We start from the raw sequence: 15,234 nt of genomic DNA on the forward strand, positions 1-15,234 counted from the left end.
GCAACTGAGATGGATCAAATACAATGGTCTTAGCTTCCACTTTTGCTGAGATATCTTGTCGGTTGAAGTGATAGAATATAATATAAATAATGCATGGCAATTCTTGAGGCTCTGCCAGGGTTTATGCTGTTGAGAGGCAGTGTATCGACGGGTGTGGCCATCACTTATCATTTTTGCTTGTGGCCTATTCATGCCTTTGGTCTGCTTGCTCCTTAGTTAGCAGAATGTCTGAGGGCACTTATGGTCACTGCGCATAAACGCGTAGTCACGGGGTATTTTTTCAAATATTGCACGCTTTCCTTGTAGTCCGATAAAATTAAGACCACAGCAGCTATCAGCACAGAAAGAAATTATTTGGATATTTCTCAATAGGCTCTGCATCTTTTACAGTAAAGATGTGTTTACGTCAATGCTTTAAAAGTTGGCTAATTAATTAATTTAATTTAATTACCTAAGCTCATAGTAAAAATATTTTGAGTTGCTCAAGAGGACAGAAACAATACTAAGTTGGTTGCACTCTCGTAACTCACACGTGGTTCTTTTAATGTGTGGTCCGACTTAGTTGAAACGCCCTATATGTAACCTGACCCTGGGAGTGTTAGCCCATGCTGCTTGTATTTGTGACCACTTGGAGCAGCACTCAGATACAGGTTACGTTTAGGTTACAGACAGTCACTCTAAACTAAAGGGACACAAGGACATGCACAGCACTGTGTATGTCCTTTGTTTCTGTCTTTCATGTTGTGGTCTGTTCATGCTGGTTCACTAAGAAGATGAGCCACGGACTCACCATATTAATGACTTCACTGGGGTAGATACTTATCTCACAGCACTGTGCATCACTTCACTCCCAGGTGGCAAATAACAATGTGAGCCGCCTCGAGGCCTCGGTAAGCTCGTACCAAGGCACGGTGCAACACTTGGAGAAGCGCATCCGCCAGCTGGAAGACGAGCGGGACGCACTACTGCACAGCAACGCAGCTCTGCGCCACCGGCTAGACCGACTGGAGTCTGCAGACGAGCGCAATGTGCGGTCGCTCAGCTTCGGAGCTTCGGGGGAAGCGCACGACGACATCGCACAGCTCGTGCGCCGGCTGGGCGACCAGGGCCCATTGCCGGAAGAAGAAGAGTGGTGCCCGCCTCGCGCCGATGGCTGTGACGGCCTCTAAGAGACGGCGGTTACGCAGAGACCACCAGTGCTTTGGACTGCATGTGGAGAGGTTAGGCGATTGATGAGTGGCTGATGCATGTAGATTTTGCTTTATGATCTAAAATGTGACAGAAAATATGCTATCGAGAGAGGCAAGCTTTCACCATTTTTCTCTGTGCAAAAGACTACTCTCGCAGTTTATTTGGCATTAGCTTTAGCTGCAACACTGATGCATGGGAGGTTACAAAGCAGCATTATAGAATGATAGTTTGGGCAACTTGGGAAGTAGCTTGTTGTACAAAGTTCTTGCGACCAGGCTAAGAACATTAAGAAAGCGCATTTCCACGCTTTCTCTCCTTCATTTCTGTCCTGTTTATGTTGTTTTGTGTACTAAGAGTCGTGACTACAAGTGCGAGATTTTTCAGCGACTGGCACACGCAAATGGCCCCTATACGATCTCACTTGTAAGAATAAAGCAAGCGTTATAAGCAGAAGGAGCAACAGGGATGTGCTCTTTGTTTGGGTATCCTGGTTGTGTTTTAGGTCACAGTAATGTTGACTCCTAATAGGCAGACATAAAGTCATGCACAGATTATGATTGGAAATATATTTGCAGATTACGTTTGTCAAACTTGTTTTTATGTTGTGAAATCTTTAAAAAAACATTATTGTTGAAGTGACAGTGCAATGAAAGAAATGTCAGCTGCTACCTTACAGTCCTCACCTTCTGGTTTTTCTCCTAGGCTCGTACAAGTTATGAGCAATAATGAGTCTAAATCAGTGTTGAAGTAATGTATCACAACGTTTCTCTTTGTGGCTCTTAACAGTAAGACTGTACATTGAGCCAAATCAGGCCTAAATTTAGCGAGCTTTTATTTAAAAAAAGAAGAAAGATGTATGTGCTAAATGGGCAGTTAGCGCAGCTAGCATGCAACAGAGGGGGACAGTAATGTAATTTTCAAGTGGCATGGGCAACGTGGGGGGGGGGCCTCACTGTGATAGGAGTGCCTCAAAGTATAGAAGTTCACAGTACGTCAGTTTACAAATCAACCTTATGCAATGCATGCTGCACCATTGTGCCCTATAAAGTGCAGAATGGCTGTACCTTGATGCGGGCCTGGTTTAAAAAAGTTATCTGTAAAGGTGGGCGGCCATGTCCATGTTGGATCGGCTGCTGAAGACAGTGCAGCTGCTGTCAGCACAGGTTCTTAGAAGAGTTTCAGTGACTGAAACGATGTAGAGGCAACCAATGTGAGATGACGAGATTATGTGACTTTAGGTCTCAGTTGATGAACAGCTACATATCCCCAAGTTTATTTCGCAGGAAGGCTTTATGGCAACAGTTCCACTGCAGCAAGGATTCCTATGTGAAGTCGAGAAGGCTTCTACAGTTGGGGCTTATAATTTATCAGCTTGAGTGGTAATCTCAGTAAAAGCTTATCTTTTTTTTAATGAAATTTACAATCGGTATTTAAAAAAAAATGGAATAAAGATGGGGTGTAGTTGCTGGAGATTGAGTATAAATTTGCTCTGCTCTGTATTTATTGGTCTTCAGGAGGCAAAGCAGTAATGTGGTTAAGGGCACTGGGAGAGGCTTGTCACTATAGTATGACAGCCAATGCTAGGAAGTCCCCTAGTCAGAGCTGCAAGAGGACGCTGTGGCTTGTGTGATGCTCGTACAGTTTACCCGTTACCCTTTACTTCAGTCTTTTTCAGTTCTAATATCAGGGTGAAGGCTTGTGCTGCCACAAATCAAGGGCCCCCAATTGGTTATGTGCTGTGTGCGTTTGCATAGGCAGCTCTTTTAACGTTTTAGAGCCAGCAGGAAAGGGCAGCTACCATTGTGTTGCCTGACAGACGATATATCTCGCGGTCTTGTACATGTTTCACAATATTTCCCTTTGGGTTTGTTTTGCCACGTTTTAGCATGCCCTCTGGTGCTAGTCACTATTAGGAAAGGGGGCTCATCACATTTGTCTTCCTACCCTGGTACCAAACCTGCGCTCTCATAGTCATATTTTGGAGGTATAGCAGTCGTGTGTTGAAGGATATGGATAGGCACACAGTGTTGAATGAAAAAAAAAAAAATAATGTATATCAAAATTTTGCACGTTGCGCACCTCTGCAACATATTTTTTTAAAAACTGATTTTTTACTAATTCTCTTCTGCTCAGTGATCTGTTCAGAGTTGTGGCTTTGGAAGCTGGTACTGTGTTTACCTATTACAACAGGTTCTTGCAAAGCAAATCCTCAGTTTCAGACAAGCTCGCAGACCTGTTAGTTACGTTAGTTAAAGGCAAGCATCAACTAACGTACACTATTTCTGTTCTATCTGTGCAGTCTTGCAGAATGGGAAATCACAGTAATAAGCCAAGGGAAGGACCATTTCTACTGTCTTTTTTTTTTTTTTTTTCACTTTTAGACTAAATCTTTCTGTTGAGTTTTAACTTTTGCATTAAGCAATGTAATGCCGAATTTGGTGATACAAATAGATATGCGCTTATACAAATTGGGGCTAAGGCCTGTTGGACTTGTCTACTGCTGTGCATTTACAGCAGAAAGCTACACAGCAAGTTAGCAGCTGCCATTGAAAACTTTGAATGTTCTTGTCTATGTATGTTGATTGACTTGTGAACCTTAGTTTCTTATTGCTGTTTTGTGACAAGTTAAGCTCTTTGTTTTCGAAGAAAAGTATATGCCGTCTAGGTACGAATAGAGCAGCAATAGTATTGTCATCTGAGTGGCCTCACGTGGACTTGACCTCAGAGCATCTCATCTATTGATGTTTATCCACAAGGTAGTCAGTTGGTTGAAAAAAGAATGGCATGTCTTGCATGTTTCACATTTGTATCATACAGAAGAATCATTACTTGCAGCTGATTTGAATGGCTGCTACTGTTATATATGTATTACTGTAGTGCACGTTCCTCGTCCAGTCCTGCTGCAAACTTTCGAAAGGCTGAAAGCTGGCATACAGGTAGCTAGTAGTGATAAAGCTTTGTATGCGGAGTGCGTGCTTGCTTGCTTCAAAGGCTTATTTAAGTTCTGTGGACTAGTGCCATGGTTCACGCTAAGGGCAATTCTTGATTTGGGACGTCGCTTGCAAGGCCTGATTTTGAGTAGGGTGTGCACCGTGCCATCCTGCACTTGCAGCCTGCTCGGAGTGGTGCCTTAGTTTTGCCAACGAGTGTGTTGCAAAATCCAAGGCCAATGCCGGGCAGTTCCCTTCACTTTGCATGCAGCTGTGTTATAGCCAGGGTTTACAGCAGACAGGGGCGTAATCTTGATTCTTGTATATGTGGTGCTTTTGAGGCTGTTATGTGATGTCTTTGTTGTTGCTGTTGATACAAGCTATCAGTTGCTTGTTACAAAAATCGAGTTCGTCATTGTATTAAAAAAAAAAACAAAAAAAAACAAGAAACTGGCTTTATTCTTCAGCTTGTGTACTTCTGTCACTTTTATCTCGGCCGCATCTTTTCTCGCAAAGTGAGTAATCAGAATTAGTGTGCTTTGACGTTAGCACTACAGTTAAAATGTGGGTGTTTGAAAGGTTAAATATTCTTGCCATATTAAATACAAATATTTGAATAAGACTGGCTTGCAACATCTCACCACACTTAAGAAAGGAAATGAATATATCATTTTAGCAATCAAATGTAATGTCCACCTGCTGTGCATAAATTGCATTATTAAATCTGCAGGCAGCCTAATCAGGAAATACTCTTGATTAGATAGCTCCAAAACATATCCTGCAAATGTAGTTTACTGATACACATGTCAAGTCAGAAACTTGTGCTTCTGCACAGAAAAGTGCCTTCTGAAGCATAGCCAAATAATTAGGTGATCCAAGAAAAGAAATTTCTTGGGGAAAAATCAATATTGTAATATTTTACAGCACCAACAGTGCAGAAGATTCATTTAAAGACTTTACCTAACTGCTATATCTCACTGAAATAATATCTATACTTGAATTTCTTGATGGTCGAGGCCATGTGGCCATTTTGTGTTTACTTTGACAGTAGAACACAAAATGCTGCCACATCTATGTAGGGATTTATATCTAATGTTTCTACCTATATTCAGGGATTTGGTGTCATTTGCACAATCTGTGGATTCTTTAGATTTCTTGACCTTGTGTGCCTTTACGAGTGTTATAATTAGAAGGTTCATTTGCAGCTAGTTTGAACAATGAAACGAAATGCCTGACGTAGCTAGGTTCGCTGTACACATGGAGGAAAGGGAAAAATGGCTGCGGCTTATAACCCTAGATATACAAAGTGAAAACTTATTTTAGCCTGGTTAAGTCTTGGTTTCACTTGATTAACCTTTGATTTAGCTGTAATTATTATACTTAGGTATACGCTCATCGTTCAGCCAGGTATGATGGCTTCGCGCGCTTGGCATTCCGGACCATCTCCAGTGAAGCAGCTCGCCGGCCAATATCAGCGGGGTGGTCAGACTCCGCTTGCTGACGACGGCTCAAAGCCTCCCGCTCCCGCGCAACGCTCAGAGAAGACGGCCCGGCCTCGCTCTCATCCATGGCTAAGCTCGCACTGACTAGGCGAGCTCACCGCTCCTCTTAGCCAGGCGCGCGGCGAGTCACGTGGTCAGGCGGCGACCCAGCTGCGGAAAGCGCATGCGCCAAGCCGGCGGCGGCGGAGTTCGGCGCGGCGAGTCATGTGATGCATTGCCAGGGTATGGCGCAGCTGCGGTCAAATGAAGGTCAAATTGCTGGCGACGGCGAAACTCGGCTCGACTAGGTTAGTACATCTTTCGCTTTAAAAACGATTTCTGCTTTCCCATGTATGTAGATAGGAGCCCCCGAGATAAAGCTTCCTCATAACGCTATCGCCTTGAAAGCATTCATTGCATCTTTCAACGAAGCTGGTGATCACTTCATAGTTTGCGGAGCTCCGTATATGTGTCTGTCAATGTGTCGTTGCAATGATCCGTGACCGTTGCAGCTAAACCGGCAAGTTGCGCCAGTACAGTGATTGGTGACGTGGGACGGCTGGACGCAACGTGTTCTAGGTTTAATGCAATAATAATTTTATTAATGTATTAACAGTATACACCCACTTTCTGGGGGCATCTATCTGTTTGTATCTGTGTGTTTATGTTTGGGTCCAACCATTTTTCCGCCTACCAGGATCACTGGGTAGTCAGTGGTGGAATGGGTAGCGCATCGGGGTGCTGTGATGCGGGAACCGGGTTCGAAACCAACCATCGGGTCAACATGGGTCACTGAGTATGTGGCAATGTTTACATATATGTACCTCTCTTCAACGGAGGTCTGTCACACCGACATGACTTGCTGTAGATGCGGGACCGTGTAGGCACTGCTGAGTGATCTCACGCCACATCATTCATGTTTCGTGGTATCACAAACATTGCGAAATGATTAACACTTCGCTACAGGGTATCGCTAAAGTGCTGCATTCAGGTATTGCAGGGACCACTTCATTTGTTTTAACCGACGACTAGTGGATTTGTGTGTGTGTGTGCTTCAATCATAATGCAGCAAAAAAAAAATGAATGATTGTGACAAACGGAGGGCACGATGATCACACATTGCGCGCTCGACACGTGCATTCATTGATTTTTTTGCAGCGCAAAGACTGCAGCGCAACGCCAAATGAGTCTCTGCATTGTCAAAATATGCATACCACCATTTACCACTGCGCTACAACAGAACATACTCTAAAAGATATGTGCTCCGTACGTGCACATGTAAACAAGTAGCGGCTAGCAGACGAGCCACGCTATCGTGGTTCAGCCAGTGTCCACCAGGCAGCGACTCTGCTCAATCTCGCGGCCAATAGTTTATCCGTGGCCACGGTGCCTGTGGTTATCCTATCAGGAACGTCCGAGGACGTCACACGTGGGCCTTTTTCGGCCGACACATCAATAGTCGGCCGCCCAGAGGTCCGGTCTTTCAGTCCTCGAGAAAGATAAACATGTTTTCTAATATGTTTGAATTATAACCTAAGCTATAACATCTTAAGCTAATACATACACCATAGCTTGCGTATTTTCTGATAGCATTGACTTTGATGATGTCCAGGGCTAGTTCGCCATGCAGCTAATTAAGTTCTCCACATAGAGACATAGAGACGCGAAGTACAGCTGCACGTCATCACCCCCCGTTGTTACGGGGTGACGAAGACGTTACGTCGTCCAAGTGGGAGGCTGCTCTACGTAATCTGGATTTTGAAGCACAACTATAGGCAGTCCAACGGGCCCGCGACGTGGCGGAGAGGCTAGGCCTTTCTGTCCCGACGTGGGAGCGGACCGCGTACGTTTCGAACGATCTCAATAGTTTTTCCATACCATTCTCCATTCCATTGACTTTGAAAACTTTAGTTGGTTTAATATCCCACCTGTGCCATGTGGTATGTCCCGAAGAAGGAAACTGCTAATGCATAATGCTGCATCATTGTCGGCGTGGACGTGCGCGGCTTTTAATTAATGTTTTCGCTTTAATTCTGCAAATCCTGACAATAGGAGGACAAGTGCATTAGAAGCACCAGCGGCGGCTACCTCATCCGTATTATCTAACTTTAACATATATATTTTTTAAATTTCCACTGTGAACGCCATGCAGAGACACCATATATTTCAATATATACACAGGACAAAGTTTATTATATTTTTTAAAGAGAAGGAGGTAGCCAACTAACAATTATTTCTAATGGTATGGATAGCCTATGCATAGAGGATGAATGTGTTGCTGTATGTTCACCTCGTTTCAAATTGCTTTGTGTGCTTTTTTCATCTTGAAAAACAAAAAAACTTGGAGGCTATATACCCTGAAAGGTATCCCAGTGCGGACTGCCCTGCCTGTGGACTAACGGCAACATTTAACCATGTGTTGTGGAAGTGTGAAGCCATCGGCTCCGCCTTCAGCGAGGATAGGTGGGCTGCGCTTTTGGGCAGCTCCGAACTCAACGACCAAACCCTGGCCGTCCAGAGTGCCCGCGATCGGGCCGTCAAGCTCGGCTTGCCGGTCCCTACGTGGGACTAGCCGGGTGGCGCGGGGTGTCCCCTGCGTCTTCTCTGGACCTCAATAAAGTTATTTCACTCACTCACTCACTCACTTCAGTGGCCTCTTCGACAGTCTTTTATCAATGTCGTGTTAAATGCACGTGAATAATATGTCTCAATGTTGCTTCTCTTGGCCGTCGCGGTGGCTCAGTCAGCTAAGGCGTTGCGCTGCTGAGCACGAGATCGCGGGATCGAATCCCGGCCGCGGCGGCCGCATTTCGATGGAGGCGAAATGCAAAAACGCCCGTATGCTTGCGTTGTAGTGCACGATAAAGTACCCCAGGTGGTCAAAATTAATCCGGAGCCCTCCACTACGGCGTGCCTCATAATCAGAACTGGTTTTGGCACGTAAAACCCCAGAAAGAAGAAGAAGTATTGCTTCTCTTTCCAGTAGGCAATGCTAAGGACTCATTAAAGAAATGCACTTTACCACATGGTATGGGCTTGCGCAAACACACCACAGCTAACACCCATAACACACCCCAGCACACGGCAATGGGAGGCAGCGCTGTCCAGCTCCGACTCGACGGACCAGCTCAACCTGGTCAATCGAGCGAGAAGGGCAGCTAAGGCCGCTGGACTCCTGGACTGAGGGGACCACCCACTGCAGAGCGGAGGAGCTACCTACGCTCGCGTGCTCTTTTTATGAAAGTTTATTCTCTCTCTCTCATTAAAGAAAAGACCCTTCTAATAGTTCACAACATTTATTAGGCATGGAAACATCGCCACTTGCATGCGAGGTCAGAAATATATTTTTCACTCAGTAACCGAAGTACCAAGCCGGGTTCACTCGAAATCAGAATCAATAGCAGCCATGCGCAGCAGCTCAAAAAAAAAAAAAAAAGAAAGAAAGAAAGAAAGCCCAAGCACTTCGTACAGATGGTTAACCAGCGAAGCTGAAACGTGTGGCCCCGGTGTTTAGCAGTGGGTTAATCCCGACGCTGTATTGAAGCGTTTCTCAATTATTGGTTACATGTTTGTGTTTCTAGTGGAACGCAAGCGCCAGTGGCGGGCGGATGCTGCTAACCACGACGCCGAGCTAACTCGAGATATAGAACGCATGCGACAATGGCGAGCCGAGGAGGAGGCGTTGCGGGCAGAGCGGCGTCAACGTGGCAATGGCGGGAACGCGTTCGCCGGGGCCAACGCCCGCTTTCGGCGGGAGTTTGTCGAGCGGCACTTTGGCTTCGGCTGCGACGAAACGTCCACGTTGAAATCGCGAAGTGGAACGCAAGCGCCAATGGCGGGCGGATGCCGCTAACCACGACGCCGAACTAACTCGAGATATCGAACGCATGCGACAACGGCGAGCCGAGGAGGCGGAGTTGCGGGCAGAGCAGGTACGACGCAGAGAACGACATCACTAACGGCGCTGCCAATGGCGCGCGCGCTTGGGTGCGACGTAGAGAACGACGTAACTGACGGCACAGCCAATGGAGACGTTTAGAGAAACATTGGACGAACGGTTTTTCGTTTCGCCTAGCCATGTGCAGCTTTCGCTGTAAAAAAAGAATGCCGTAAAGGCGAATCAGTATTAGTGATAGCGAAGTATAAGACACTACACGAAGGAAAATTACACCGTCGAGAGACGCTCATGGTGGTGGGAGGGGACTCGGGCTGTGAAAGTGAAATGTCTCCTACTATGAGGTCTTACAAATAATATTGTAGGAATTAACGTGACGGCGGCGAACGAGCCATGCCGTCGTTCCTACTCAGATGGCGGCGAGCCGAGCGGAGGCTGCGACGACCAGCCAGCGTCTCAAGCTCCTGGAACAACACTGCGCGTGCCGAGCTTGCGCTTCGAGCACGCGCTGCGCTTCTTTATTGTTTACTCTCCTGACAGTCGGCACCAAGGCACCGGTTGGGAGCGCCGCCCAAAGCGCCCGCATTGCTGCGTCGGTGGGCGCTACAATATATTCAGATAAGGCCGCCACTTCCGTGAACAATTCTTCGAGGTCACACGAAGTTTCCTCAAGTGCAACTGTTGTTATTAAATGTTATATATATGGGTGGGGTTCGGGAAGCTGGTATACGTAATTTCGGTGACTGCATGCTGCTGCAGCGCAATTGCAGCTTCGTGGAAATTTTCCACGGCAAAGCGCAGAAGACTGTTACTGAATTAATCAAGAGGGAGAGCGAACTTTGTTTCGCGGTGCTCGCCTATTATCCGCGGGTTTATGTAATTGTAGGCTTTCTCCATAGCCTTTAGATGACATTACTTCTTTGTTTGTGACGCAGTTTGCGTGAGCTCTTCTGAAGAAAGCCAGGACAGAACAACTATCGTAATGAAATACCAGAAGAAGTTGTGTTCGTCCGATATCTCCACTCACGCCGCCAAAGATGTGACTGCTAAAGACCGAGCACGAAAACAAGACGGGACAAGGGAGATATAACTGTACAGGTATAGGGAGCACCATCCAATCTTGTTTTCGTGTTCGGTTTCTAGCTATATGATCATGTAACAACTAGGCCAGCACTCCGTTTTACTAAAAATAGTGCGATGTTTATCGAGTTCTGCTCACTGTCCGCAATACGTACTTATCTGTTTTTATACAATGAAGCTCTTGTGCGACTATAGAAGCACTCGGAAACGTTATATGCGTGTATTCGTGGTGCCCTGAAATAACTACGTCATTCACAAAGTTTATATTCTGAAGAAATGGAACACTTTAGGGGCTAAATGAATATTAAAAAATTCTTGTTTTCTATATACCGGCTTAGATGCGTTGTACGAAACGCTTTCTAAGATTCTCTCCCCGCTGCCCTTGGAGAACCAAAAATGGCAGTATACATATTCAGAGGAAATAGGAGCCATGTTATCTGTTATCATTTCAGAAAGTTTGTACTGTGTATGTTATTTAGCCTTTGCAGTAAATTACTTATACAGGCGTGCCAGATCCTTACAAGCGTGTTTTATGAACCGTGTAGGAAGTTTGCCCGATGTTGTGAAAGAAGTCGACGTGCCACAAAGTTACTATTTCAAGAGGGGGCACCTAGTTAGCGATGGTTATCACGGCCATTGCAGTGCGTTGTATATATATAGAAGCGCTCCGGAGAATTGTGAGTGTTTTAGGAATGGTGAAGAATTTAGGCCACTTTCCCGTGAAAACTATAACAGCCACTGAGATCAAATCTTGTAAAAATGTGGGGAAAATTATGATCTGTAGGCATACGAAGTGGCTAAATTAAAGTTCTCGTAAAAAAAGAAAAAAAATTACGGCTGAACTCATCTCACGATCACTGTCGACGATAATGCGAATAGCAGTCGAACAATGTAGCGACAGACCACATTCCTGAAGTCATGTTTATTGAACACATGTAGGGGGTAATTCTGAGACTTTCGTTCATTCGGCTATATGTCACACTGAGTTTAAGGAGGAGGAAAACAAGAGGTGAAAGGCAGATAGGTTAACCAGCTCTATTAAGTGTCCAGTTGGATATACTCTGCACAGGGGGATGGGGTAAGCTAGGCAGAAAAGATGAGAAAACAAGAGAAGATAAAAAAAGAAAAGAAAAAGGAACGCATCAGTTCTCACATTCTATAGTTTTTCAATAAGTCCTGTTTCTTTTAAAAAGCGCACTAGCGCTTTTTAAAGCAGTTCGCGCCAACGTCGGTTGAGACTAGGGTCCAAGAATTCTGGCTTCCGTAAGGGGACGGCTGTCAATCTTGTCGAACGTGGTGCGGAGGGCTTCTCTTTGTGCACTAAAACGACGACAATGACACAGAGAAGGTGCGCAATCGTTTCTTTGCACCCGCAAACTTCACGATCTGGACTTGTAGCCATTCCCATGAGGTAGGAGTACGCATTGGTAAAAGCTACTCCAAGCGATAGGCGACAAATTAGAGTTGCCTCCCGTCGTGGTAAGCCATGTGGAAGGCGGAGCTTCAGATCAGGATCTAGGGAACAGAGGCGCTGGTTTTTAGAGTCTATCGAATTCCACTGGGCGTTTTTAAGCTCGCGAGCAAGCGTATACGGAGCTGTCCCGCTGCGTCTGTTCTGGACATAGCGATTGCGGCGCAATCGGTACTGGTATTTGAAGATCGAGCGGCTGCGTCTGCTTGGTCGTTTCCAGGGATACCGCAATGACTTGGCAACCATTGAAATACGATGTCATGTCCTTTGTCAACTGCCCGATGGTGAATTTCTCGTGTGTCCGCGGCAAGTCGTTCGTGGGGTCCACGGCGTAGTGCAGAGAACAAACTCTGGAGGGCGCCTCGCATGCGCTACATTTAGCCGCGATTGCCGGCTCACCCTCGTACGCCTTCACTCGCACACATACGGCGCACGGTGGCGATTTTATCGCAGTTCGACTTTATACGGAACCTCACGGCGACGGCGACGCCACCGGCAGAAATGCGCTTGGAGTGTCGATTTCGCAATAAAACGCATTTGATAGCCTCACAGGGCGCCACGAAGCACCTTTCATTCTACAAATCCGGCATGTCTATGTATGTACAACAGAGTGTGAGAACGGCTAGGAAGTGCCCTATACCGGCACCACTAAAATGTCTCAGGTTATATGTACAACAGTGCATAGCGCCTCATTTGTCGTGATTTTGTAAAAGTTGATGTCCGTACAAAAGAAAACGGTTCGCAGTATAGTTCTAACCAAAGCGAACGTCTCTCTCCAAATGTATATCGCGCATTTTTTTACCGGAACCGGAGGCACGAGAATGTTCTTTTTTTTCGAACCTGTTTGATCGACCCCGAATGAACTGTTTTAAAGAGCTCAACTGGTTCGAACCGTTGTAATTGTTCGCTCCGGAGGTGAACCTGAACCGAACCGCAAAGCGTGAACCCGGTTCCGAACCCGAAAAAGTTTCGGTTCATAACGCCTGCGTCTAACAGCGCTGGCGTGATGAGAAGCGCCGTTAGTGGCGTTGCAGGTGTCGCACCTGGATAGTGCTTGAGACGTACGAGATCGACGTGAAATTATCGGTGTTTGTCAGCGCCCAATGAAATAATTTGATAGTTTTAACTTGATCTTTGCTGTTCATTCCGCTTAGACCAGTGTATGAAAAACTGTGTGGTATGCACACCGTAGTATAATGGAACGGGGGCCGCGCATGCGCCGTTGATACCGCGACAGTACGGCGCCTACGGCGAAAGCGTACCTCGAATGTCCTGCCTCCCATGCACCTTTGAAACCCTTCGATACCTGTTGGAAACTTGTTGGACGCGGTTGCTGGTACGACAGGTGGTACTATACGTCGGTTCGCACGCGATACCACGTGTCTCCATGACTTGAAACCCGTGTGCGCCTCGAAACCGTTGGATACGTCAGATGACGCGTCGGAAGCATGGCTGCAGGTGTAGGTCTTTTGCAACCTGCTCCCACTTGTTGGGAGCCTTATGGAAACTCGTTGGAAGTTTGTTGGATTCCTTGGTGGTACACGACTGGTTCATACGTTGTGCCGGACTGAATTTCGCGCTTCCGGGTTGTATTGCTGACATCAAAGCCGGCAGGCTTCGGCGTGTTGCCTGTTGCCTGTCAGTGTACGATCCCAAAAGGAGAGCCGCGCCCCCAACCCCTGGAGGATGCCCTGGATCCGCCCCTAGGTGTACTTGTAACATGCTTTCGCATATAAAGCGTATCGCAAGAGACTTCGAATAGGATGTTATCACGCTGCCCCATGTGTGGTCACGGCGGCTGGGCGTATCGTCGTGCGAGCGGGCCGGTTCGGATGACGCGGTACAGGCGGGTCCGCCAGCGGGGATCACTGACAGCGTCGGGCGAGCAAAGCCGGCTGGCGTCGACGTCGAGTGTTGCCTGCTGCGCCGCTGGGCGGCTGCCACCCGAGTAAGAACCGCCCTGCACGGATAGCGCGCTGTAAAAGACACGCCATGTGTGCGCGCACAGCTGGGCGGCTGCTCGCTCCTGATTGTCTGTGGACCATTTATGCAGGGGAGATGTCTCCGAATAATGATTTTGTTTTTCTGTTTCAAAATAATTTCTCCGGTATTACGTGCCATAACCACAACCTGATATTATGAGGCACGCCCTAATAGTGGGGAATCCGGACTAAGTTTGCACCACCTGGATGGTACACGACCGTTTTTGCCTTCCTCCCCCATCGGAATGCGGCCGGGATCGAATTCGTGACTTCGAGCTCAGTAGCGCAACGCCATAGCTACTGAGATACTGCGGTGGGCCAATGAAATTTGTCCTTTTTTAAGCTAATGCAAATGTTTGTAAATCCCGGGATTCGAGCGTCGAATCTGCACCGAATACCGTACTGAACCTCGTTGTCTACGTTCCTGTTTGTTACGTTTTCATGGCTCTAACGCTCCGAAGTGGCGGGCCTGTTTAATTTCCATACGGTTGTGTGTTTGATATCTTCCCGTTTGTTACGTTTCTCTTCCCAATTACTACGTCCAGAAACTTCGATGGCGCATTACTGACGCGGCATAGTCCGTGGGCGGCGCATACGTCGACCCCCACTTCGCCGCTGAGAACGGTCACTTCGTATAGAAAGAAGCTGGCGTGTGGAGCAGAAGGATCGCCACACACACACACACACACACACACACACACACACACACACACACACACACACACACACACACACACACACACACACACACACACACACACACACACACACACACACACACACACACACACACACACACACACACACACACACACACACAAATATATATATATATATATATATATATATATATATATATATATATCCGTGTATATCACGTGGTAGCAGGAGGACATCACGAAGCTTTGGTGATCGGTCCGGCTTTGTAGTCTGTTGCATGGCCTGATGTATCAGAATAGCAGATCACCGAGCGAGCCGGGACGACCAAGTGCCAACCAACAAAACGTCACGATGTCCTGCTACCACGTGACTGCCTTCTGTGCCATGACGTCAAGACATGCACTATCCGGGAAACGAAGCCAAAACTATTTAGTAGAAAAGCATTATTTATAGGGCTCTCTGATGCTTGTCAGCTTTTTGTGGTATTTTAACAGCGGAGCTGTTTAAGCTGACCGTCAGTCCGTGTGTCGCCAACAAAAAACCT

The 15,234-nt window shown here is 46.7% G+C and overlaps 2 protein-coding genes across 3 annotated transcripts in view; one reads left to right on the forward strand and one right to left on the reverse strand.

The window, feature by feature from the left end:
- LOC119449741 (TBC1 domain family member 4-like) overlaps positions 1 to 4,587 on the forward strand; it is an 82,875-nt gene extending 78,288 nt beyond the window's left edge. For both annotated transcript variants that reach the window (XM_037712987.2, XM_037712986.2), the window contains one exon: positions 855 to 4,587. In XM_037712987.2, the coding sequence (XP_037568915.1) occupies positions 855 to 1,169 (315 nt within the window). In that variant the 3' untranslated portion in view covers positions 1,170 to 4,587. The remainder of the gene's footprint in view (positions 1 to 854) is intronic.
- LOC119449746 (peptidyl-prolyl cis-trans isomerase 7-like) overlaps positions 1 to 15,234 on the reverse strand; it is a 403,577-nt gene that overhangs the window by 121,306 nt on the left and 267,037 nt on the right. The window lies entirely within an intron of this gene.

This window comes from Dermacentor silvarum, chromosome 4 (genome assembly GCF_013339745.2).
Source record: "Dermacentor silvarum isolate Dsil-2018 chromosome 4, BIME_Dsil_1.4, whole genome shotgun sequence".
Classification (NCBI taxonomy): domain Eukaryota; kingdom Metazoa; phylum Arthropoda; class Arachnida; order Ixodida; family Ixodidae; genus Dermacentor; species Dermacentor silvarum.